Source organism: Lagopus muta, chromosome Z (assembly GCF_023343835.1).
Source record: "Lagopus muta isolate bLagMut1 chromosome Z, bLagMut1 primary, whole genome shotgun sequence".
Taxonomy (NCBI): domain Eukaryota; kingdom Metazoa; phylum Chordata; class Aves; order Galliformes; family Phasianidae; genus Lagopus; species Lagopus muta.
In genome coordinates this window covers 62,781,869-62,807,539 of record NC_064472.1, presented here as the reverse complement: position 1 = coordinate 62,807,539, position 25,671 = coordinate 62,781,869, and the positions used below count along the sequence as shown (strand labels likewise).

Genomic DNA, 25,671 nt, shown 5'->3' with positions numbered 1-25,671 from the left:
TCAAGGATATTATGTTAGATGTTAAATAAAATACTAAATTTATATATTAACAGTAAAAAAGGATCTTTGCCTCATCGCTCTGGAATTGGTCAGATGAATTGATTTCAGGAATGAGACATACTAGATCTTGGTTATCTAGTTGTTTATTACACTTTTTAAATTCTCTGCTCTTCATGTATTACAATAATTTGTTAACTCTGCGCAAAGGTACACATACACATCAGATCTTTCAGAATTTCTGTTGTTACGACTGTTGTTAGTTAGAGAAGTCACTACATACAGATGACGTTTATCTTTTGAATACACCTGAAGTAGAAAAGACCTAAGATGTTAAGTAAACTGAAGTAAAAGTTCCTATTTAAACTCATTTCCATCTGCTGCCCTTGAAAACACTATTTGTGGATAACAGGCTTTTTCTGTGACTTTTTAACTTGTGTATTAGACAAGAGAAGCAAAAAGCTGTCTTCAAAGATTGTGGACAGAAGTACTGTTCTAGTTTTGGATACACTCTGATAGTTTAAAGCAATCCGGAAAGCAAGATTGATGTGTTTATGGCATTTGACTGCAGACATGTTCAAGTGTCACATTCAGCAGAAGCTGCAGCTGTCAATACAAGTAGCAATAAGTTAGCAATATGGAGGTAACATGTGTGTGGAATGTGGTGGTCAGATCTCTGTCCAAAGCAAGAAAACAATTTTACTGTAAAGTGTAGACAAAAGACTGCATTCAGGCTTAATGTCATTAGCAGGGTTTTAGATGTCATTTATGGGAAAATCACTGTCAATTTGTACTATGAAATGTTTCTTCAGAACCATAATTTACACCTTCTTGGCCATGGTGGATTAAAAGCAGCAGCAGGTACGAAGTGATAGGTGTGCTTCATCCCACAGAATTTCTGGGTGTATTGAGTAACATCATGTATTTGTGCTGTGGAATCTGCCAAAACAACTCCATTTTCCTCAAGAAAAATCACAGCAGTTTGATTAATTGCTTTTTCAACTTGGACTTCAAACTTGATGCAAAAAGAAAGCTTAGTTGGCTGTGTGGGGTTTGTAGTAATAGAAGAATTAATATAAACTTGCCACTGAAGTTAGTTGGTATGTTTTTACAGATGCACAGGGAACACACCTATTAAATCATAAGGACAACTTCAACTGCTCTTCTGCAAAGAACTTGAGCATAAATCAGAATCCCTCTGGGGGCTTCCCCAAAAAGGGATTCAGTAATTGCATAAACTTGCTTTTTTTGATCTGGTTTTCACTTTCTTGTTTCACTGGAGTCCTTAGCCAGTCTGTAGTTTTCCTAGCTCAGTATCAGTGCAGATTTATTTTGTTTATCTCAGAAAATGCAGAACAATGATAGCTGCACTTTTATAGTCATTTTTTAGCAGTTTTTACAAACAGAAGTAGGTTGTTTCATCTTCAGCAGGCTTACCAGTAGGAGTGCTTCTCTGGGTGTTACTGCAAAGTTACAGAAACTTTCCTCAGTTATATCAGGAGGATGACTTGGCTTCTGTTTGTAAATTGGAATCAAGGTGACTAAATACGTTACCCATTCACGGTAATAAGCTGTATCCCAGGCTCCCTAAGATAAAAGGAGCTTTTTAATTTTTTTTCTTTTGATCTCACTGTTATTACAGCAAGCATTTCTTTCACCAGCTTTTTTGCCAGTCTGAAGGCTTTTTTTTTTTTATTATCATTTCTCTGTAACCAATACCAGTCCTGTTACTTAAACATTAGTTTTATGAAGTGGCTGCATTAACAGTAATGTTGTGACCCGTGTCAGTAGAATGGAAAAGTGCTATACAGTTAGTATTCTAACAGCTTTATTGCTACGATCTGCACCTTCTTACTGAGTGATAAAAGTTCCTGGTGTAATTGCATTTCCATAATGCTGCTTCTGCAGCATAGCAATAGTAATGGAGTTTCTTTTGTAGTATTTGCATTATTAGAGGAAAAACTTGTGTAAGAAAAAGGAAACAGTAGGAGAGAAACATTTGGAACATTTTTCATCTGACAGCTGTTGCTGTACTGTTGCCTTTGCACCATAGCTGGTTCTTGTAATCACAATGTGCATACGGCTCAAAGTTCCCTTAGCCCTCATTCATAGGAGTTTACTTCTTACTTGCTTTTTTGAGCCTGAACTGTGCAGATGTGTAAGTGAAATATGAAGTCATCTTTTGACCTCAAGTTCAACACACGTTAGGTTTCACATGTGTACAGTTATCATTCTGTTTGTGGGACATGTGTTCAATCTGAAAAGCAAAATTTATTACTGTTTCTCTGAATTAGAGGAATTTGATTTTATTGAAAAGAAAGTTATGTTGGCATATATAGAAACGAAATGAAAAAGGAGTTTGTGAATTTGAGGTTGTAAAATACTTCTAGCATCATAATCCTGAGTCAAGGATTTTTACTTAAAAGCAGACATTTAACTGTGGTTAAGAGTTGGTGAAAAGAGAAGGGCATGCAGCTTCTTTATTCATCATGTCACTATTCCTGTGCCCATCAGTGGAAGAGATTTTGAGGTAGTGTTTTATTAATTCTATGATCTTTGTCTGATCTGATAACTGGAATAACTGATAACACTGGGATAACAACTGGGATAACTGCTGGGAAGATACCTGAAAATAATTGGTTCTGGCTTATTTGGTAAGGTATCCCACATGGAAGTTCTCACACCCTTCAGTGAGTTATTTTTGTAAAGTGACATCATGCAAACTAGATCAGGGCAGAGGTAGTTCAGGCACAAATCTCTTGCACTGTCGTAAATGGCCATAAAAGTTATGATGTATGCTCAGAGGCAGGTTAATGTAGCACTGGAGAAAATAGAAGCCATTACTACTGGACAATCTCCAGTTATGACACAGAAGATAAATGGTGCTGTTACAACAGATGTACTGACAACAAAATACCTACTGGCAGGGGAGAACAGCAGAGCATAGTTCAGCTACCTACAGGCAATTACCCGTTACCTGAAGTAATGTTTATTTTTAATTTAAATCTGACATGGATAGTATTTCCTACGTGCACTGCTAGATAAAGTGACATAATCCAATTTAGTGGAAGTTTTGTATTTTATTCTCCTTGCACTTAGGAGCTACCCAATTTTTGCCACTGTTCAGATTCGTGTCACTGTTACAGGCAGTGCACAGAGAGGGGATGAAGCTTACACCTTCATTCCTCATAACCTTGTGAGGGAAATCTGGTTGTGTTAGTAAATGATTACGGAGTGGGTGAAAGACAGAAACAGAGCCTTTGTGTCAGACTTTGAGAGCAGACCTTTCCACAGCACACAAAAAAAGTTGCTTCTAAAACAGAGGTGTTTTTCAGTCTCTGGTAGCCAATAGTGTTCGCTTTTCATTGTTGCCAAGAGCTGAAGCACACTATCTAACATAAACATTAGTGGAAGAAGTTTAAGCTTGCCAGTTTGACCTCATAATCCCATCCCAGTAAGCCCACCCCAGCTGCAGGGATGGTTCTGGCTGCTCGGCTAACAAGTAGGAAGCTGTCACACTGCTCAGTCACATTCAGTCAGCGTCCTTAAACAAAGGTACATACATCAACAAACTCCCAATAAAATATTTTACATCTCTCTTCCACCTCGCTTATTTGGTTTTATATGAGAGAGCTGAGCAAACAGCTACAGAAATGGGTGCAGATCATCCTTTTGGGTCATTCATGAAGTTACTTAGTAAAGACAGTTTCCTGCAGGGAGCAAATTGGCAATGATTTGAGCTTTCACATTCACTGGAGCTAGTTGCTCCCTGTAAAAATCTGTTTTCCCATTAAAGTTGGTTCAGACTCAGAGATACACAGATGTGTGGTGGATTGCAGTGCTGAGCAGCGTTACAGGTCAGTGTAGGGATAGCTGCAAGAAGATAAAGTTGCAAATTTCAGACAAACTGCTCAGGTATTGCTGTCCAGAAGAGTTGAGAGCAACCTCTAAATGGATTCTTTCCATACAATGCCAGTGACTGATTGTGACAATTGACTTGAAAGTCTCACACGCAGTAAAAGGCGCTGCAATATGAGTGATCAAAAATGAGAACACTCTTTGTTGTTTAAAGTGATCTTTTTCTGTGTGTGTAAAACCTCGGTAGGACTTTGTGCTTTCCACCTAACAGGTGTACAGAAGAGTTTAACTGAAGGCTACTGTTGCTGTCCTAGCATTTTACTTAGAAAACTATTTCACATGCACATTGCCTACATTTCCTGACAGAGCACTTTGCTCCTACCTGGACTACCCCTGGGTTGACAAAACAAGCCACAGCTCTTAGTTCTGGACGCATATGCAGCCACCACCACCAAGGCTCTAATTAATGCTGATTTGCCTGTGTGAAGCCAGACAGTTGCATATACAGCCATCATATAATAAAGAGTTCTAGCCACTGGCAGCCCAGGCTGACTCTGAACTGGTGACCTGACAATGAAAAGGCTCTGTTGCTCGATATCCATTCTGAAATCATTCAGAACTTTGATAACTCTTGATTTTTTAAATTTTTTTTTTGGCAACTGTCTGGTTGTTCCTCCTCAGGTCTGCTGTGTCAGTCATTTAACCTTGAATATACATTAAGCCTCATGGGGAGTCCATTATGTACAGGATTTGGAATGCAGAATTGGACTGAATCAGATCTGGTGCTCTCAGAGTGTTTTCCTTGACTGCTCAGCAGCTCTCCTCCTTGCCTCAGCCATTTCCCTTTTTAGAGACTCCTGATAATGGGCCTTGGCTCGGTATTTCTTTTATTCCATTCTCCTTTTGTGTTCTTCCTGTCAGACATGCAGTGTGTGATGTATCCCTGTCTTTCAGGCTTCTAACAGTTCTGAACAGTGTGCCATTCTTGCAGTTTCATTTCTTTTATTTAGGGTGGAAAAAATAAACTGATGCAATAAGCTTGTTGAAAAATTCACACTTCAGACATAGCTGTTTGCTTGACATTATGCCTGTTATGCCAATTTCTTGCTGAAGAATCTGTGTAGTAATAAAACTTTTCTGACTTCATGGACTCTTCATTGTTGACATTAAAAATTACGTGCATTGTAGCAAGATTTGGACACTGGCACTTCCGTCGTTTCAGAAACTGCATGAAGAAACTCTTAATAAGTTGACAAACATGGTAGACTTGGGAGGAGGAGAGTTTGACTAAACCAAACCAACTGTTCTCAGACCCTTTGTCACATGCTCATATGTCATATGTTGACACTAAAGATAGGACCAAGGATTTTACCCTCTTGGAAAACTGGGTTGCAAGGCACTCTGCTTTTTCATGTGGACATCTAATTGTTAGAGCTGGGGAATTCTTCAGTCTCACTGTGTCATCTTGTAAGAAGAGGAAAAGCTAAAAGAGAAATGCAGAACGTAAGGTTAACTAGTTATTTTAAGAAATGACCTCTGGCCTCCATTTCTCATTCATTGGTAGTTGGCTCAACCAAAAAGTAGGAGGGGATAGAATGAAATCCATGCCACAAGATGGTTGGGATTGACTTCAGGCTCAATATTCAGCTTTGAAAAATTAGGTTTTTTTTCAGAGTGCTAAGATATTTAAAGTCCAGATGATCTTCTCCATTCTTTTTGGGTGTGCATGTTAACTCTTTATATTCTTCACTTAAGGAAATTGACTCAAATTGCTGCTTTTATCTTTGTTTAATTATTTTGCTAGCTAACAGTTTCTACTATCTTTGAGGACTAACACTGGCACAAGCTGTGTGTTTTCTAGAATTTCTTAGAGATATAAACTGACTTAAGTTAGCAGATAATTTGAATGTATTTTTTTATTAAAACTGTCAATATTTCTCAATGGAAAAAAGCATCAGTTCACTGTCACCAACAGATGGTAGCATTAATGCACAAGTTATCTACTTGCACTGCAGTGTAAAAACACAGCCTTCTGAACATTATTTTTATGTGTTCTGAAGCTTTTGGAAGTTTTTTAAAGCTCTCTTAGACAAAAAGTGATGGCTCCTCAGGGGTGTGTTTTCAGCATCAGAACCAACTGTCCTTTAACTGAAAGAGACAATATGGGATACGCCCTCTTTGCTCCAGATGACAGGCCAGGATTTGTTTTCTGTTCGTAAGCAAAGAGTTGGAGAAGGAGTTTTTACTGTGTAGCAAGAAATCTTGATGAGCCTTCTTTCTTCAATGTAGGCAGTGCAGTCACAATATGCAGTCACGGAACCAGGGAACTTTGGCTGCAACAGCCTGGACAAAGGAAATACGTATGTCTCAGAGCATTAAATTTGTGTGTTTTTTTCTCAACCAAACCAGAAATGGAACCACCACTAGAAGCAAACTGAACAGGGTCTTTGCCCAGGATCAGTTGCCCATCACATCAGTCCTTGTTGTTGGTGTCTGCTGAGGTCACAGTGAGCAGCCCTGTGCTGCCAACCAGGCTCATGTCACAGAGGACATACCGTGGAGGTGATGACCCTGTTGTTTACTCTGGGTGGCCTGTGCCTGGTTCCCTCCTTGTCCCTCCTGTGCATGGTGCTTTGAAGCTTCAGCAGATGGCCATGCACACTATGCTCAGTTGTACATAAGTTGCCTTAGCCTTTATGTCTGACATCCTCCTTGCCTGGGATCACCCCCTAGCTGTTCCCTGGTATCCCATATTAAGTCTTTATACACTTGCTGAGTGTGAGTGTGAGGTAGAATTTGTTTTGGTGGAAAGCAATAACAATGACCTCAGAAGCATTAAAAAATCAGTTTCCCAAGGCATGGTGCATGGAGACAGTCAGATTGGCTGATGTCCTGGTATCATGGATGTAAAAGCAAGTGTGAGATTCCTGTTACAGCCAGCGATTGAGTGCAAGCTTGATTAAGTCAGAACATATACTCAGTGTGAGTGGCTGTTGGTGAAGAAAGCAAAAGCTTTATGGAACATTGGATTGAGTTTTCAGCAGCTCCCTGTGCTGTGTGAAGTTGGAAAGGAATGCAGAAAGTTTTGCTGTGGGGAGTGTGTCTGAATGCAAACTTAAACACAAAATTGTTTTTTTCCTCAGGACAATTTTGATTAGGCTTCCTGGCAGTGAAAGTTCAGGACATTTTTCTGTAGAATAGCCGAAATCAGGATATGCCATCTAGTGAAAACTAAAGCCACCTCATTGGCTCTTCCTCTTTCTTGCTTCACCTTACAAGCTCCTCATTGAACTCTGTTTAATTCCCAGCAGAAGTTTGACAGGGCTTTATGTTAAAGAAATTTTCCATGGAGCAGCTTTGTTTTACATATTACGTGTGATCAAATGCAGTAGTTTTGCCTACACTTGCATTGGAGAAATACTGATACAGTAACTTGAGCTGCTTTTAGAAACCTTTACATTTGAACTAAAACTGTAACATAATGTGCTTGGTGGTTTTATTTCTCTTTTTAGGTAAGATAATGTGCTGTTAAGTATTGATTTGTTAACGACTTAGTAGAAAAAAATGTGGGTTCTGAAAAAAAAAAAAAAGTTCTGAAAAGAGAAGAATTGCATCAAATGAACCCTTCTACATCTTTTTCAAATGCAGGTGATATATTTTCTGTTTTCTTTATGTATAATGAAACAACTGACATTATTTCTTAGGAGCATCCCTTACTTGGACAGCCATTTTTTGTTCTACACCCCTGCCGGACTAATGAGTTCATGTGCTCTATAATGGCCGGTTCACAAAAAGACAACAGGTGAGAAACACTACTGTGCTTTGCAAGGTTTATGTGCTGTAGAGTTAGCCGGGAAGTAGAATTGGGCAGAACAACTTCCTTGGTCCAAATGGAAGGGGATTCTGTATGGTCACTTCACTGCTGAAAATTATAACGCACTTGATATGGCTCAAGTGAAGGAGGAGCTCCATTTTAAAATACCTTATTACTGTCAACTATATCTGTAATCCCGGAAAAGCTGAGTAAGAGCTTTATGGATTCTTTAGTGTCTTTTTTTTTTTTTTTTTTCTAGATACAGAAATTACATTGTATTGTGGCTAAGTACAGTAGGCCCAGTTGTGGGTCTAAGTTTACCCTTGAGTTACGCAAAGCTGGGACTTGAAGAGAATACAAATGCTGAAATTGATTGAAATTTTATTGAAAGGTAAGAAAAAGTTGCATCAGCTCTATCACCTCTTCTTTCTCACATCATCCTCCAAAATTATAAAAAAAATAGATAATTGACAAAAACATTATATTTGCCTCTGGAGCTCTTTGTTCAGTTCATTTAGGACTCAGATTTTGGTATTGTGCTTATACAACTGCCTTGTTACGTTTCATGTTTTGCAATGGAAATTTGCACTGAGAGATATGTTTGGCACAGTGCTGTGACCTTTCCTGTCAGAAGGTTCCTGAGAGGGAGATGTCTCCCTCTCAGGAGGGAGCAGGTATAAGAGCATATTGTGGCAGACCTTCCAGTTCGTGGTTGATGGTGCCATCTGTCAAAACTCTGCTGCATTAATTTGAATTTCATCCTTTCTCTTTTTCCTGTTTGATGTCTCCACTTCAGACCCCTGAGCTTGAAGACAGATAGTACAGCCATGTAGTAAAGCCACTGCAGACTTTTCTAGAGAAGAAACAAACACAGACTGAAGGAATTCTGTGTGATTGGTAAGCAGTGTAACACTGAAAGATAACTATTCATGGCTCTTTCTTTGGCAAGCACTTGCCTAATTACAGGTGAATCCTTAAGAGTTGGCTGCAGTTCTGATGGCAACTCCCAAACACCACCAATACTTGTTCTCCCTTGTGACAGCACTGACCCTCTGAAGTTGCTCATTTTCTTCCTCTGCTTTACTGTGATTATGGTCTTAATAGGGCTTCACACAAATGCACATACCTGGATACAGAGTTGAAATGCTGTGTTTGAGCCTACTTTCACCTTTCTACTGCATAGTGTGTGAGAATATGTACAGAAAGGACTTGCAGAACGTGGCTTAAGATTGTAGCAATCCTTGTATGGGACATTGCCTAGGGACCACCTTCTCTAGCATACATTGACCCTCATATTCCACATTACACACATAAAATGTCCAAATCCCAGGATTATATTGTTACTGAGCAGGTATGGTTCTAGGATTCAAGGTGCCTAATGCTATCCTGTGAGAACATCAGGCTTTTACCTGCCTTAGTGCCTCTGAAGGAAGCTTTGCCATATTCTAAGGGAGTAACTGTTGTAGTCAAATTAGTATTTATCATTGTACTAGTAGTTTTCACTTTTTGTCCCTGTCCTGCAATCTTTGCACAAGCATCCCCTGACAGCTGTTGAAGTTTGAGCAAGTAGGAATCACACAGTAGTGCAGTCAGTGAGAAACAGACGTAACTTCTGTACAAGCCATCCTGGATTTCTTCCCAGTCACATTTATGTGTAATATAAAACAGACCACTAGTATGATGGAATTGAAAATTTTACTTTTTATGTTCAGCATTATCTAATGTATGCCACATCATAGCCGGAAATGTAAGATACAACGGTTTTCAAATTGTTTTTTCTTTTTTTTTTCTTTTTCTTTTTCTTGATGTTATGATTGGTTGCATATTTTAAATTTGCATCATATGTTTTTAGTGGATTGAAATAAAGCCCTTGAAATTTCATTGGTGCAGCATTGTTTTCAAACCCATTGAAATTAATAATAAAACCACCTCATTTATCCTATTCTGGGTCATACCAATCAGAAAAGACATTTTTCCATGTAAGATTTGTAAAATATGGACTTCCATTCATGTACTATGGCAACAGCTACATTATCTTTCTTAACACTTTCGGTAACGTGCTTGATGGTTACATCCATAGCCCATTTTGAAACTTAAGATTTGCGCAGGAGGAAAAACAAAAAGCAGATAACAGCAGTTGTAAAAGCTGTTAAATGTTCATCCCTACTCTGTCATCTTCATCTGCAGTGCAGTAGAACAAAAGAATGAAAGCAGTCAGCTGCTCTCAGCTGCTCCACATTGCTGACTAGCTCCGCTGCCTCTGTCCAGCACAGTGCACGTAAGCCCTTTGGACCTTTGTTCCCAGGATAACTGAGAATTTGCCTCAGGTACTGTTATTTCCACGAAGGCCTGAATTAGCTCCTGCTGTCCTTAGGATCAGCGAAGTGGAAAGGACTGATGGAATTTTTCATATCAACCATAAACACTGAATGCTGCGTCAGTGTACCTGAGAGTCACATGTGCTCATTTTCCTGTATCATCCACATATGTTACCTTGTACTCTGCTGATGATAAATTACTGGGAAGAAATTCCACTTTTAAGGACTATGAAGAAAAGATGTAATCCTGAATATAGAGTGGTATTGAAACAACTTACAGATGTCATTTTAATATTAATGTTTCCAAATACCAGACAAGAGCTGTTAGCTGATTCCTTTATCAGGTATGATAGAGAGGTATGAGAACAGCCTTGAACACCCCTGACTGTTGTTTTCAGTAGTAATTGTTAGACCTTAAGAAGATTCAACTGCCAAGTTGCTGCTTTGCAGTTTATAAGCATAGTTTCATAGATGTTTTTTTGAGATCAGCTCTTGCTGTTTCTGCCTTAAAAGCAGGAACTGTGGTGCAGTACTACTATTTGAAACAGGCTTTGAGGAATTGGGTTCCCTCATCATCGTTGCCAAGACTGATTATTAGAAGTGTGGTAAGTATTATCTGTGGGATGCTGTTCGTTGCACAATGTAACTAAGCAGAGTGTAATTACAAACAAGGAGAAATAATAAGAAATCTCTAGGAAAATATACCCCAATCACCTTTCCCACTCCGTCAGCCTTCCATTGCACCTTAATATTCTTCCATTCAATAATGGCAATAAAAAATGAATTTGTGTGCTCTTTGACAGCTTTATCAATGACATAGAGAGTGGGATTGAGTGTAAATTTGCAGATTACACCAAACTGAATGGTGGAGTTGATAGACAGAAAGAAGGGATGCTGTCCAAGGGGACTTGAACAGGCTTGAAAAAGTGAACCCATGGAAAATGTAATGAGGCTCAAAAAGTTGTTGCACTTCAGTCACGGTGACCTCAAATATGTGTTCAGTATGGGAGAAGAACTTGAAAGCAGTCCTCAGAGAAGGACTTGAGGGTTCCGGTGGACAAAAAGCAAGACATGAACCAGCAATGTGTGCTTGCTGCCCAGAAGGCCAACTGTATCCTGGGCTGCATCAACAGGGGGTTAGCCAGAAGGGAGGGGATTGTCCCTCTCTATTCTGCCATCATGAGGCCCCATCTGCAGAACTACATCCAGATGTGGGGCACTCAGCACAAGAAGGATGCAGAGCTTCTGGAGCAAGTCCAGAGGAGGGCCATGAAGATGACCAGAGGACTGGAGCACTCTCCCAGAAGTCTGAGGGAGCTGAAGCTTGTTCAACCTGGAGAAGAGAAGGCTCTGGCGAGACCTCAGTGTCGCCTTCCAGTATTTGAAGGGAGCTTATGATCATGAGGGAGATGGACTTTTTATACTGTTTGATAGTGATGAGACCAAATGGCTTTAAACTAAAAGAGAGGGCATTTAGGTTAGATGTTAGGAAGAAATTCTTTATGCAGAGATGGTGAGACCCTGGCATGGTCTGCCCAGAGAAGCTGTGGGTGCCCCATCCCTGGAGGCTCTCAAAGCCAGGTTGGATGGGGCCCTGAGCAGTGTTACCTTGTGAGTGGCAACCTGCTCATGGCAGGAGGCTGGAACTGAGTGGGCTTTAATGTCCCTTCCAACTCAAACCATTCCAAGATATGACGTATTTTCTTAGACATGAAGGAATTCCCATCAGCCTTTACTTTCTGCATTAATTTATCACTTGTAAACAAAACTGAGGATTATTTGGGCAGAACATTGCAATTGTACTACACTGAAGATTTCCCCTGTCAGAGAAACTCCAGGCACTTGCTAATGGATGGCTTCACCCAGCAGGGTAGTTCTCTCTCTCAATGGACTGACAATCACACTCCAGCTTCTAGACATCCTCTGCTGGTAATCACTCTACTTCCTCCGTATCTTAAAACCATTCACTTAGCTGCAAAGTCATAGTTCTTCGCTGTTTCTGAAGCAGTCTCTCTCTTCCTTTCTTCTGATAAAACCTCTCCAAATTCCTCTACAGTGCCTTGACCCTTTTCCCAGCTAGTTGGACATGATGATGATAATAGAGAGCATGAAGTGGATGAGCAAACTGATAGTTCCTTGCTCCACTATAGTTCTTAACCTGTTAAAACCATAAACAGCTAAGGAACACAGCAGTATTATCATCAGTCCTTTGAGTTTCCTTGAAATTTGCCAAAATACCACCAAACAAAAATTCAGTTAAGTTAGTACAAATGCTCTAAGCTTAGATTGAGAGACAAATACAGACTAACCTAAATATTTGGGATTAAGGTGAGCGATCATCGTGTTTAACAGTCTACTTTGTAATGGCTTGAGTAGAGGTAGGCATCTAAGACCCCATTTGCATCTGTGCCTTAATAACTTACAGGATGTTCTACAGGGATTGCATATGTATAGAAATTCTGTTTTATTTCAAAATGAAGTTAACTTCTACAGTATTTAGTACAGCCAAGCTATTGAAGGCTTTTAGATCTGAACTTGGGTTTTGATTTGCTCAGTTGTTCATCCTTGCTAATCTGGGAAGACATGTTGAGGACCATGGCTTCTGGGACTTCTTTTAAGGGAACAAATTCATACCTGTCCTTAGTTACACGAATCAGCAAGAAAAATGAATTCTGTGTGTTAACTAAGCCAAAAACATGCTCTGCTTTGGGATGCAGTTCCAACCTACATAATTTCTCATTTGTGTCAGAATGATCAGGTTAGAATTTATCCTCCATCTGGTCAGCCAGAAGGTTTGTTGTTGTTTGGTTTTGGTTACTAAAAGAAATGCTTATTGGGTCAAATCACATGCTTGTTTTCACAACAGTCAGTGTTGTGCTAGTCAGAGCAGAATATGGTGAAGTAATCAATATCAATTCTTGTTGCAACTCCATGAATTTCAGCAGAACTTCTTCAGTGTCTTTTTTTCTTTTTTTTTGCCATTTGCTATGACTACAATTGTACAATTTAATGAGTTTGTTTGGACATCTGTATTTATATTATATAGAATTCCAGCTCCAGCACAAAGGAAAACAATTGCTCTTTCTCCTGAGCTGTGAAATACAATTGTTTCCTCTGAAATACTCTCTTCTAGAGAATATAGCGTGTGATATCAGTATATATTTTTTTAATCACATGTAGGCTTTTAAAAGTGTTTCACAGAGTGTAAAAGATTTCTTAGCAATGAATTTGTACCACCCAGAATAAAAAGTGTATGCATAAAGTTCATAGCTGCAAAGCTGCCCTGTTGGTAGCTGAAGTGTTAATTCATAATTCTAGAAAGACAGGCTAATTACAGAGGAGAGGCGTACTAGGAGAGTAGCCCTGAAGAGTGTAGCTTTGGACTGAGTGCTCAGGAAGAGTTAGGACAATGTTGTAGCCGTTACCTTCATGTCTTGAAGTGCCTAAAGAAACCAGCAAACTTTAACTTACTGCTGGAGAGCTTGTTGCAACCATCACCTACTGAAGATGAATTTCAGCTTCAAGTGAGAGAAGAGTTAACTGCTATGTTTGGAAAGAGTGATTTTATAGAGTCTCACCTTGAACATCTTTTTCCTCCAGCCTGCTAGAAAACAGCATGTATTCCTGCAGTATTATTTTTCAATATCGTTGTTAGTGCAGCACACTAGAGGAAGTTGTGCTGTCTGAGGTTAGGCCGTGTCTTCCTCCATGGCTGTGTCAGGCTCCAGAGCCATGCATGACAAGCCAGCAGCAAAGGCCAGATAGAGGAAGATAGATAGTATTCAGGTGTCTCATTTCCCAACCTTTGGTGATTCCTGGGATTAGGCTATATACAGAGAAGGATCCCAGTAAGCAGTCATCTGCATCACCAGAGGAATCTCAGTGTTGGGCTTGGAATCCTTGTCGTGGAATCCATCACCTTGCAATGCAGTGGCACAACTTGATGATTCTTGCCTCTGCAAAAAGTGTTGTAGTTAGTGCCACCCCACTTCAGGGGAAGGTAGAGTCCACAGTTCCAGGCTGAGCAAAGGTGGTAAAAGATGTGGCAGCCTGTAGGAACTAACTAGTCTTTCCTTTCTTTGCACCCAATCCATATTAAAGTCATCAATTTTGGTAAATTCCATCCAGGCCTTACTAGGTCAAGCAGTGATTCTCCAGGGTCGATAAGGTTCATTCTCCTGCATTCAGCAGTCAGGTATGACTGGCTTCATATGGTTAGCTAACTGCTTCAAGATTTACATGTCTGCTGTATTAATTGCACAGGTTCACCTGATTTCTCTTTTGGAGGATTTGGTTGCATAATACATAGTTCTGGCATTCTTAATTAGGCTTAGAACCACTTTACTAGTGACTGTGATAAAGTGTGGCCTGGCTTATCTTCCTCTGAATTATTTTGTGCAGCTTCCAAGTAACAGAAGTTATTCTTGAGCACTGACAGGTTCCGTAGACAGACATCCTAAAAGCATCCTGGTGCCCAAATTCTGACCAGATATGCTAAACATGTTTATAAAATCAGTGGCAAAATGCAACTCAGAATGTGCAACTTGCTTTAATAACTTAGTGCTTTGCTTCTGCTCCCATTCTGCATGTTTGCTCACTTCTTGCAACAAGTATTACATAATATTATCTTTACAAGAAGTTTAATACAAACAAAAAAGAGATCTAATTTAACTAGGCCTGTAAAACATCCACATGCCCAATGGAGGAGTAATCTGTATTCTTTTATTCCATTTTTTTGATGTAACAAGATGTGCAATGAATTCACACTGTAGGCTCTGGTGTTTCTGTATGGCATCTATCCAGCAACTGGGTACACAAAGACGATAAGGCAGTAAGTGCCCCATTTCTAATGGAAACTCACCAAATCAGTTAAAAGCTAACTTTTCCACTTTGAAGACTTCCTCTGTCAAAGTGTGCATGAACAACTGTTGGTTTACAACTTTTGTGCTCTAGCTTCTCCCTCATCGTGCTTACAGCAACATCTAGAGGTGAGATTACCTCACGACAGTGCCCTACTTTCAGAAATAGCTCCACTTACCGCCGCTAAACCCTCGTTTCCTCTATTGTCAGGTTGTCTTCAGAACTTGAAAAGAATATGAACCACAACTTCTTTAACAGAACTCTTTGATGGCTGCAGTGTAATCCCTTTTTCTACTGAAAGCCTTTCTGATATTTTCTGCTAAGCAAGAAAAGCAAATCATAACAGGAACAATAAGACTCCGTTTGCTGGTGATAAACTTGGGTGAAATAATGTAACACCAGTGGTCGTGCAGGATAACATTATTTGTGTGTATGAGACTGGTTTATTGATTAAACTGGGACAGGGACCTGCTTCTTCCTCTAGAACTGCTGTCAGGTCTGCAAGCTCTGAATCACATCCTTGAGTGCAGAGGCTGGTCTGCTAATCCAGCAGTTTCTAATTGTACTGTAATCAAAGATCACCTGAAAAAAACGTTTTAGCTTGTCTGGTTTGCATGTAATTGTTTATGATTTCTCTCACCTGTTTACCTGTGCTTGGTTTGATGCATATCATGGATAAATTGACAGGGATCTCTTGGAAAGAGTCCAGCGGAGGGCCACGAAGATGGTGAAGGGCCTGGAGCATCTCCCCTATGAAGAAAGGCTGAGTGAACTGGGTCTGTTCAGCCTTGAGAAAAGGAGACTGAGAGGGGACCTGATCCAGGTCTATAAATATCTAAGGTGTGGGGGGCAGAATGGCGAGGCCGGACTCTTTTCAGTGGTGAGTGGAGACAGGACAAGGGGAAATGGCTGGAAACTGCAGCATAGGAAGTTCCGCACAAACATGCGCAAGAACTTCTTTACAGTGAGGTGACGGAGCACTGGAACAGGCTGCCCAGGGAGGTGGTGGAGTCTCCTTCTCTGGAGATGTTCAAGACCTGCCTGGATGCCGACCTGTGCTACCTGCTGTAGGGAACCTGCTTTGGCAGGGGGGTTGGACTCGATGATCTCTGGAGGTCCCTTCCAACCCCTACAATTCTGTGATTCTGTGAAATACGGCTATGCTACTGGCAACCAATTATTTCAGGTCAGGATGTCACCATATTCGGTTCAGGTCAAGACATCACCATGCTCCTAGATTAAGGCTAGATTTCAGAGATTTCGCAGTAGGATATGTTTGCATTTCTACCGTGTGCAACCTCTGGTTACTGCATCTGTGTCTCACAGAAGCAATACACAGAGCCACAGCAGACATGTTGTAGTAACATATCTGGGATTTCTGGACTTACAGTAGCATAGTAGAAGTACTGTGCATAAACAGTACATGTGATTCAGTGAAGCTGTAAGAAATACTGGGCAGATGTAGAATATCCTCAAAATCTGTCCACATTAGAATTTTGGGTGAAAAGAGAATGCATCCAGAAAACACATACTGCAGGAAAGAACAAAAATGTCAGCAGTGAACCCTCCCCTATCCAAGATGGGATGAAGGCTACCAAGCTATGTATCTCAGTAAAAAAGTGGTGGCAGTGGGTACCGAAACTGGGATTAGCTGATGGCATGGGATCCATCCATAGTCTTCACAGAGTCATAGAATCATAGAATGGCCTGGGTTGAAAAGGACCACAATGATCATCTAGTTTCAACCCCCCTGCTATATGCAGGTCACCAATGACCAGACCAGGCTGCCCAGAGCCACATCCAGCCTGGCCCTGAATGCCTCCAGGGACTGCGCATCCACAACCTTCTTGGGCAACCTGTTCCAGTGCTTCACCATCCTCTGTGTTAAAAATTTCCTCCTAATATCTAATCTAAACCTTCCATGTCTCAGTTTGAAACCATTCCCCTTTGTCCTATCACTATCCACCCTCATAAACAGCTGTTCCCCCTCCTGTTTATATGCTCCCTTCAAGTACTGGAAGGCACAATGAGGTCTCCCCAGAGCCTTCTCTTCTCCAAGCTAAACAAGACCAGTTCCCTTAGCCTTTCCTCATAGGAGAAGTGCTCCAGCCCTCTGATCATCTTCATGGCCCTCCTCTGGACCCACGCCTAGAGCTCCACATCCTTCCTGTGCTGGGAGTCCCAGGCCTGGATGCAGTACTGCAGATGGGGCCTCACAAGAGCTGAGTAGAGGGGAACAATCACCTCCCTCTCCCTGCCGACCACTGCTTTTAATGCAGCCCAAACACAGTTGGCCTTCCAGGCTGCAAGCGCACACTGCTGGCTCGTGTCCAGCTTCTCATCCTCTAGGACCCCCAAGTCCTTCTCCGCAAGGCTGCTCTGAAGGAGGTCCTCCCCCAGTCTGTATAAACACCTGGGATTGCCCTGACCTAAACACAGCACCCTGCACTTGGTCTTACTGAACCTCATTAGGTTTTCATGGGTCTTCACCAGGTTCTGGTGTGCTGGTTGGCTGGAGTACGTTACTGGTACTGTGCATCTACACTGCTTCTACAGTCTGGTGGAGCTCCTAAAAAACTCTTCCCTCTTTTCTGTCTTGTTCTGTTGTGTCTTCCCCATTCATCATGGCCCTGGTCTTCTCAGCTTCATTTTTCTCTGCACCAAAGACCATTGTGCCTTTGAAGTCAAGGTCTGAAAATCTGAGTCAGGTTGCAAACAAGGGAGTCGTAATTCTGGAATCACAGACAGCAACTTTCCCAGAGTTGGGAAGGGGATGCCAATAAACGAGTTTTCACTAGGATAGCAGCTACAGTATTAGCAAGACTACAGAAAAACAAAATTCAGTGCTGCTTCTGTGCCTGATCTGAGCAAAGATTTGAATCCAAATCTCACAACTAGATGACTAAGCTGCAAAACAATCAGTGGCAGAGATTCTCAGCCTGCTCTTAAATTTTATTCCTCTTCCATATAAATTAGTGAATGCTAATTGAAGCAGAGCCTTGTGAATGAACACACAGATGAACCATGATGTTAACGAGAGAATTGTTTACAATCAAAACTTCAGCCAGGTAGATATTTTTAGTTTTTGTTGTGTAAGATAGCCCTAGCACAAAACTAAGAACCCATGCTCCACCATAAGCTCTATGGAAAATGTAATTTCAAAGGGCCAAACTTAAGGTAAAAAGTGCAGATATTGACAGCATAGAAGATTTAGCAGTAGTTTAAAGGCCAACATGGAGAAACATTTTGACCTCTTTATTATTGTCTATAATTCTATGTTATGTTAACATCTGTTTTTTAATGTGATATTGAAAAATTGGACAACACAGAGAAGAATGACAGAAAATACTAAGTGATAAAAGCTTCAGTTTTCAGTAGTTCAATAGTGGTGTAGAGACCTCTGGAAAGCCAAACCAACCAACCCAAAATCACAAAACAAACAAAAAAATCCCAACTATTTAGAAATTTGTTTTAGTGTGGCAGAGGAAAGCAAGAAATATTATTCAAAGATATATTTTAGTCAGTATGACAGTAGTTAAATGATAACAGATAACTGAACTGCACTAAAAGAAATCAGTATCTTCAAGTCAGCAAGACTTGTTCAATCAAACTATTTAACATATAACATGTAACATGAAAATAGCTGGGTGAAGTCTGGAGGCTGAGGAGTACAGAGGTGAAATTAGGTAAATGCCTTAATAATCCCTTCAGGACCTAAGTGATAAATTGTGTCAGGTGCCACTGCCTGCCTTCACACTAGAAACTGGAATGGCTTTTATTTGAATACTAAGAATGAGTATGAAGCTCTTGGCAAGTACTGCCTCCTGGTTTATTTCCATGGAAACTACAACCATTACAAAGAGCACAATATCACCATTTGATAGAGCAAACTTCCAGCTACAAAACACCCTTTTTCAATGCAGTCACCACCATCAGCTGCACAATTTCACCAGTGATGAAAAAGAGCCTGCATGCTGTTGCACAAGCATTGGTGTAGGTGACCCACTGTTACCAGTGCTGAAATGCCTCACTGTGCTCACATCCACTGGCTGATCTCCATAAGCAGTCAGCAAGCATCAATGACTGCCAGCGGGTGCAATTTTTTCTGCAGAGAGGAATGCAGTGACACACCTTCCCTTCATCTGCACTTCTATGTCAGACACCATTTTGTCAGACCGCCCCTCTACTGCCATCTGTTGGACGGCGACAAAATACTGGCTCTAAGGTTCAGTCTTTCCTGCCGCACCACAAACGTCCGCCTCTGACACCATGGACCAACATTGTAAGAGAGGCATTACTTCTATTGTATTTTTCAAAATACTCCAGAGAAATGGATCTTTCTTTGTAGAGGACAGAGAACAAGGACACAACTTTACTGCATAAAGCAGTGAACATCCCGCTCCCTGACCCTTTCCACCATATAGGCCACACCTAGTGATTAACTATGGCTTTATGGTACAGCCCTATTACAATCATTCTAAGTTTGACACCAAAAAAACAGCCCACCACAAGAAGCCTCAGCAGACTCAGGCATGGAGCTTGAAAACTCAGCTCCACCACCATCAGAAATCATAACTGCTGCAGATAACATGTTCACTGAGCACAGTGCTTGTCAGCTCTCCACTGGACCATCCATGTGCTGGCATCATACATTAGTCCCCTTTTCTATGCTCTTACAGCACTCCATCCCTTGAAAACACAGGCTACAGAGCAAAAATTTGAGTTTTTCCTTCTGTAACACATCCTGCTTCTTTACATCAGGTCCCCACACAGAGTTAGCATCATACTCAGACCTGAAGTTCATGTGGCAGTATGACTATTCAGTAACTTTCTTTGATGAAACCATCTTTGCAACAGCTTCCAGAAAGGGCTTACAAAGGGATAGAGACCTTAGAAGCATCTATTGTTCCATCCTGGCAGCATAAGCCTTCATGAAGGCTCTGACAACTGGAAGGAGACCCAAAACATAATTTCAAACTATGAAGTAAATCTCTGAATTTCCAGGCAAACAGCTGCTGTGGAGTAAACTTGGAAACTTTTGAGCTAACATGCTGGTTGTAAGAATGCTCTGGCTGTCTTCTTTCATTCAACAGCAAAGCATGTGCTACATTAAGGGAAAACCTATTGCAACAAAGGGCAGTGTACCCTGCCTGTGATAGACCCATTGCTTGCAAAATACTCTGAATCTTAAATAAAGAGATAGAAACTTTTCCAATCAAAAATTTTATTGATATTCTTGGCAAGTTAATAGAAATTTATGATCTTGGTCTCTCTTTCTTGCCCTTGTACAAGGCCAACAGAGAAACATTGGCTACTTTGACAACCTTGAAGCGAACTCCAGGAATGTCACCAACAGCGTGACCCTTCCGACCAAAACCAGCAACCAGCACTTCATCGTTTTCCTGCAATAAAAAACCATGCAGTTACAAATCTATCAACAACAAGCCTGCCCAGATACCTGAAACAATCTGCAATAAATCTGAGCCCTAGTACAAACTTTCTAGGGAAAGGACAAGAAATACTGAAGGCTTTCAATAGGCACACAGATTAATATCCCCTTCAGCGTTTTGGAGAGAGTAATATTATTTAGCTTGCAGCAGGAACACTGAAAACTGTCTTTGCCAACAAAATGGAAAGTATGAAATTGCCTCTGACATCTTCTGCCTCCCTCTGCAGCTACCACATTAAGATACACACTGTTCAGAATGACATGAAACCTTGTCTAACCATCAGCTAAGTCCATCTGTTCTGTGTTTCTTTACCTTAACACACGTATCAGTCAGTTCCTGGGTATCACTCACCTCAATGAAGTTCAGGCAGCCATCGTTGGGAACAAAGGCTGTTATTTTTTTGCCATTCTTAATGAGTTGGACTCTCACACACTTCCTGATAGCAGAGTTGGGCTGTTTAGCTTCTACTCCACTAAAATGAAAACACATGAAGACACATCAGCAAAAAAATTATTTCATGAGCTAGCAGACTCTCACTGCACCACAGCATATTACTAAATTTTTTTACGTTCAGGCTGGACATGTATTTCAAAACAGAAAGGTATCACTGATGCATGTAGAACTACTCAGTACTAAAGCTTAATTACACAACTACCTCTTCTCCTACATATCCTAATTCAGGAAATAAAGCTGAAAAATAAGAAGCCCTTAGGTCTTAGCTGTAAGAAACAAAAAATCCCACCATCCACCCCTACATTAGGTCAATAAGAACATACTGCTTCATTTCTTAAACGACGTTTATTAACCTAGCAAAATAAAGCAGCAATAACAGACGTCCTAGAGCTCGCTAACGCTACGTGCTGTATAACAAAATTGATGAATTAGAAGAGCTTATGCTGGCTGCTTCCCCGCGCCCCTTCCCGAGGCCCGGTGCCTCCCCGTGCCCGCCGCCCTCCGGCCCCGCAGCAGCGCAGGCTGACGCACACTTTCTCCAGGACGATCCCCTTGGCGTGGGACGCGCCGCCAAACGGGTTGGCCTTCAGCGCCGTGCCCAAGTGAGCCTTCTTGTACTGCTTGTCGTGCCACTTCTGGTCGCGGCGGTGGCTGCGCAGCTTGCGAGCGGTGCGGAGACCACGGCACTTCCCTGCGGGAGGCGGGACGGAAAGGTGAGGAGGCGCTCCGAGGCCCAGCCGCCCCGCTGCCGCCCGACCACGCGGAGTGAAATGGCCACGCCGCTGTGGTTCCGTGGAACCGGCGCGGCCAGGGCCATCAGGCTCAGAGATAAATGAAGGAACCAGCCCCCCAACCTCGCCGCCGCCGCCCCGACCCCTTCAGCCCAGGCCCCGCACCCCCGGGCCCCCGGCCCTGCCCAACAGCGCTCACCCATCCTGCCACCGTGACTGCCGAGCGCAAAAGGAAGCGCCCCGCCCGCTGTGCGCCGCCTAGTCGCGCTCGCGAGGACCCCCGCGGGCTGCCCGCGCCGCGCCTGACTGAAAACAGCCGGCAGGCGCGGGGCGACCTCGCCGGGCGGGGCGGCCGTGAGCCGCCTGAGGCGGAGCGTGATCGTATTGGGCGCGTGCGGAGCCGGCGATGGGCGTTAGGGAGCCTCGGTCCGATAGTTTAAAGAGGTTAAATTCGTAAGGATGTTTTAAAGTCTTACACAGGATCAGGACTAATTAAGTGTATAAAAGCCGTTAGGAAGGAAATTGTGACGGAGCGTACTGAAGCAAACGATGGTCTTCGATGCGTTATTAAGGGAATTGCTCGGTAACGCGCCAAGGCTTAGGTGTCATCTGCGACGGGGACGCAGAGCTGCGCCGGCTCTTCCCGAGGAGCTGGCGACCGCCCGGCCCCAAGGGGGCGCTGTGAGCTCGCCGGCTCTCGGGCGGGCGCCGCCATTTTGCCGCTGTGAATAGGCGGGAGGAGGCCCCGTGTGCCTGGCGCCTTTGTGCTCCGCGGCGTGCTCGCGGGGAGCTGAGGGTCCGTTCGGCTTGCTCCATGCGCTAGGGTGTGGGGACCTCCCTTCGCCGTGGTAGATCAGTGCTGTGGCACAGACTGCTCTATTTTTTCCTTTTTTTTTTTTCTTCCCCCCCCCCATATACTCATAGAATCGTAGAGTGACTTGGATTGGAAGACATGTTAGAGCCCACCCAGTTCCAACTCTTTGTTGTGGGCACGTTGCCCTCCCCCCAGATGAGGCTGCCCAGGGCCCCATCCAACCTGAGGCTTTTAGGGGTGGGGTGCCATAGCCCCATGGCAGCTGTGCCAGGGCCTCAGCACTCTCACTGTGGAGAGTTTTCTCGTAAGATCTAACCTAATCTGTAGTCGCTGTGTGGTGTAGATGGTTGAAAAGCACATAGGCAAATTAGTTGCCAAGAGGAGATTTTGCTGAAACTGGGATAAACTCTAGATAAAGCTAATCTTTTTGCCCATACTTTTGTTGTATTTCAGGAATCAATCCATTGTAGCTGTTTGTGAACCAGAGGAACACCTTATCTTAGTCTACAAAAATACTAATGGTTTCTGAAGTGTTTGTACAGTTGCTTATATGTCACACTTCATTATTTTGTTAGGTGTGTTGCTTTAAAAAGCTGTTCTGATCACAGTGACCTGATATGTCATCTGAAGGTAAACTGTGTTGAAAATAAATTGTGACATTGTCTGCCTGAGGAAATGCCCTCCAAAGAGATAAATTATCCGTGTTTAAAATTATGTGTGCACTCTCGTTCGTTGCATGCAAACTCACTGCGTACATAATCACTGCAGCATGAGGCAGAACAGCTGTCATCTCTAGGCCTCCATCAACATTTATGTAATCATCATCTTTGACAGAAGGCTTGCTGAACTGTGGTGACACATTTAGGGGTGTGTGGAAGGCCAGGAATGCTGATTGGCTTACCTATCGGTCTTTGATTTTTTTGCTTCACAACCCACATGAAACTCTGAATCCTTCTCTGAATTGCCGACTGCTTTCTTAACTACCTTTTCTGCAAGATAAATCCCAAACAATAAGAGCAGTAAGAGCAGATCCAAAAAGAGGCACAATGAGATCTGTGACTGCTATTCATTTTGCAGCAGAGGTGTTTGAAATGCCACGTTGCTAAGAAATAAATGAGTGGTAGCAGCTTAATCATCCCAAGGAGAAGTTTTGCTTGAAGAGTAATCCTAAGCAGTATCTTATTGTCAGATGGAGAAATCATGACAATGAAACAGTATTTTATTTTTCTTATTTGAAATAGTAGCCAGTCAGCCCACCATAGTCCTTCTTGCGAGATGCAGACAAAATTGTTATTGTTATTCCCCTAGGAAGTTTGTTGGATGCATTTATGGAACTGAATGCAACCTTGTGTGTTCCATAAAACAGAATTTGGGTTTTGCACGTGATCCTTTGTTCACCCTTTGTCCACTGAGTATGTATGTAGTTGCAGATAAGGTACATTTGATTAAGCTTTGCTTGTCTGTGTGATTTCAACATAAAACATGCAAATATACACAGTAGCTTGTCAACCAAATCACAAGAGCTCATCTAATCAAGACTCCTGCTTAGAGGCTCCATTCAAAAAGTTTCCTTTACAGGCTTCATAGAAATTTTGTTGCAGAGTTGGATGTTTGTCATAATTCTTCACCGGAACAAAGTGTATGCATAGGATGGCTTCTTTGCTTTCAGTTTAGTCTGTTTATTCTTGAAGTTCAACCAAAAGGAACCTTTTTAAGAATGGCATAGAATGCTTTATATTATCAGCAAATGCCAAGAGGTAAGGAAAGACTTTTCTTCATTCCTTCTCTCAGTTTGTCAAGTGATGACTGCTAGTTAGTGAATTCCTATAAGCATGTGCTAGTAGTATGTAGTGAGAAAGTCAGAATATTTTCATATTGGTTTAACTGTGTTAGCAGTTTGGCATTATGTGTTCTATTAGTTGTCTGAAAAGAACCTTATGTCTGAGCACACTCATATGTACTTTTCTCCTCTCTCTGTGAAACATGGACTGAAAAAGCATTTTCTCTGTAAGATTGGAAGCCCCGCAGAAATATGCTGGCAGAAGAACAATTAAATATACATTCTGTTGACAGAGAATGGACTTTTCATTGAATTCAGCCTATAGATATTTAGTTTAGCTGTGGTCTGCCAAGTCTTGTCGATACCATTTTATCTCCCTTTCTCACCTCAGAGGACACACAGTTTGTTAATCTGTGCAGCAAGTATTTGTATTTCAGCATTTTTCTTTCTTAGCATTTGCTCCTGTACCAGTGAAAAATGAACATGTACAAAATACCCACGTGTGAAATCCCAAGGTACAAATAGGAAGACTGCATTTTTATTTAAAAACAAAACAAACAAGCAAAACAAACAAACAAACAAACAAACAAAACTCAAAAACTTGTTTAAAAGGAACTATGTTCAGGGATACTAGAGAATTTAACATCCTTTATTTTTTGTGGCTTACTAATTTTTAGAAATGTGTGTGACACTTCTGCCTCCTTTCATGATTTCATAAAGTTCGCAGCCACTTCTCTTTACTGGTGTATTTATTCTGCATTTGGCATCAGAAATTTCTGGTTTTTCATGGAAAATGTTGAGCTTATTGTCCCTTGTTCATTATTTTTCACTGCTCTCACCTCATTTTTCATGTGAGGATTCTCATAAGTATTTAGATTCCACCTTAAATTGGATAGAAGCAGCATGGCTCTGGACAAGCTGTTGAGAGATTTTTAAGATTAGTGAGTAGTCTCTGTATCCCTGAAAGAGAAATTAAGATGGCAAATCCTTTTGAATAGTTGCAATGCTAAAGCCCCTATCTTAATCTTGTATCTGGAATGCAATAGACAGGAGCACTTAATCAGTGAAGTAGGTCTTATTCTGTGATCACATCAGTGGGTACCTTACATTAGCTGCCACACAAGGCATTAACGTGCCTTATGGTTGGGTGTAGATTGGGTATTGGTTGGGTATGGTGTATGAACATTAATACACAGATGCATAAAGGCAGCTGTTGGCTGCAACTGGTTGTGGCTATCTCCTGCCTGGTTATTTAAGTGGACATGGCTGCAAATGTGAGCTGAGCGCTGGTCTGAACTGCCTCTCAAGACTGATCTTTCAAGAGTGGGCTGCCGATGCTGAAAGCTACACTAAAAAGGCATTTCTGTCAGAGGTTTTTTCTCAATTTGATCACCAGTTGTAGCTGTGCTCATGACTGAGGCCAGACAGAATGTGAGCAGGTGAGCACGGTTTTGACAGTGGATCCAGCAGAAAGCACCCTTACTTCAGCTTTCCCTGTGTAGATGCTTTGATTACAAGTTGCTGTTAGTGAGTTTATGTAAAGAAAGCGCATGGACAGTAGGTTTGAGAAATCATTGTGCCCTACCCTCCTCTTAC

At 41.8% G+C, this 25,671-nt stretch overlaps 3 protein-coding genes across 8 annotated transcripts in view; 2 read left to right on the top strand and 1 right to left on the bottom strand.

The window, feature by feature from the left end:
- The window catches only part of ATG10 (autophagy related 10), an 82,215-nt gene extending 72,665 nt beyond the window's left edge, over positions 1-9,550 (top strand). For both annotated transcript variants that reach the window (XM_048932268.1, XM_048932269.1), the window contains exons 6-8: positions 7,560-7,657; positions 7,929-8,060; positions 8,466-9,550. In XM_048932268.1, coding sequence (XP_048788225.1) covers positions 7,560-7,657; positions 7,929-8,046 — 216 coding nt within the window. In that variant the 3' untranslated portion in view covers positions 8,047-8,060; positions 8,466-9,550. The remainder of the gene's footprint in view (positions 1-7,559; positions 7,658-7,928; positions 8,061-8,465) is intronic.
- LOC125687276 (V-type proton ATPase subunit S1-like protein) overlaps positions 8,466-25,671 on the top strand; it is a 33,623-nt gene continuing 16,417 nt past the window's right edge. For 3 of the 5 annotated variants that reach the window (XM_048932263.1, XM_048932262.1, XM_048932260.1), the window contains exon 1: positions 21,875-24,052. The gene's annotated coding sequence lies outside the window, so the exon portion shown is untranslated. Of the gene's footprint in view, positions 8,567-21,874; positions 25,515-25,671 lie in introns of those variants that run through there. The other 2 variants (XM_048932264.1, XM_048932261.1) reach the window with 2 other exon arrangements.
- Positions 20,055-21,773, bottom strand: RPS23 (ribosomal protein S23). The gene is made up of 4 exons (XM_048932270.1): positions 21,681-21,773; positions 21,282-21,441; positions 20,649-20,769; positions 20,055-20,249 (listed from the first exon to the last, which is right to left on the bottom strand). The coding sequence occupies exons 1-4, from the start codon at positions 21,682-21,684 to the stop codon at positions 20,103-20,105; spliced, it is 432 nt and encodes a 143-aa protein (XP_048788227.1). The 5' UTR covers positions 21,685-21,773; the 3' UTR covers positions 20,055-20,102.

What these genes read in the sequence shown, in the direction of transcription:
- RPS23 (XM_048932270.1), bottom strand. An exon ending in GGGATCGTCCTGGAGAAAGT is followed by an intron (nt 20,770 to 21,281) that starts GTGCGTCAGCCT and finishes TTTTCATTTTAG; the next exon opens with TGGAGTAGAAGCTAAACAGC. An exon ending in GCTGCCTGAACTTCATTGAG is followed by an intron (nt 20,250 to 20,648) that starts GTGAGTGATACC and finishes TTTTTATTGCAG; the next exon opens with GAAAACGATGAAGTGCTGGT.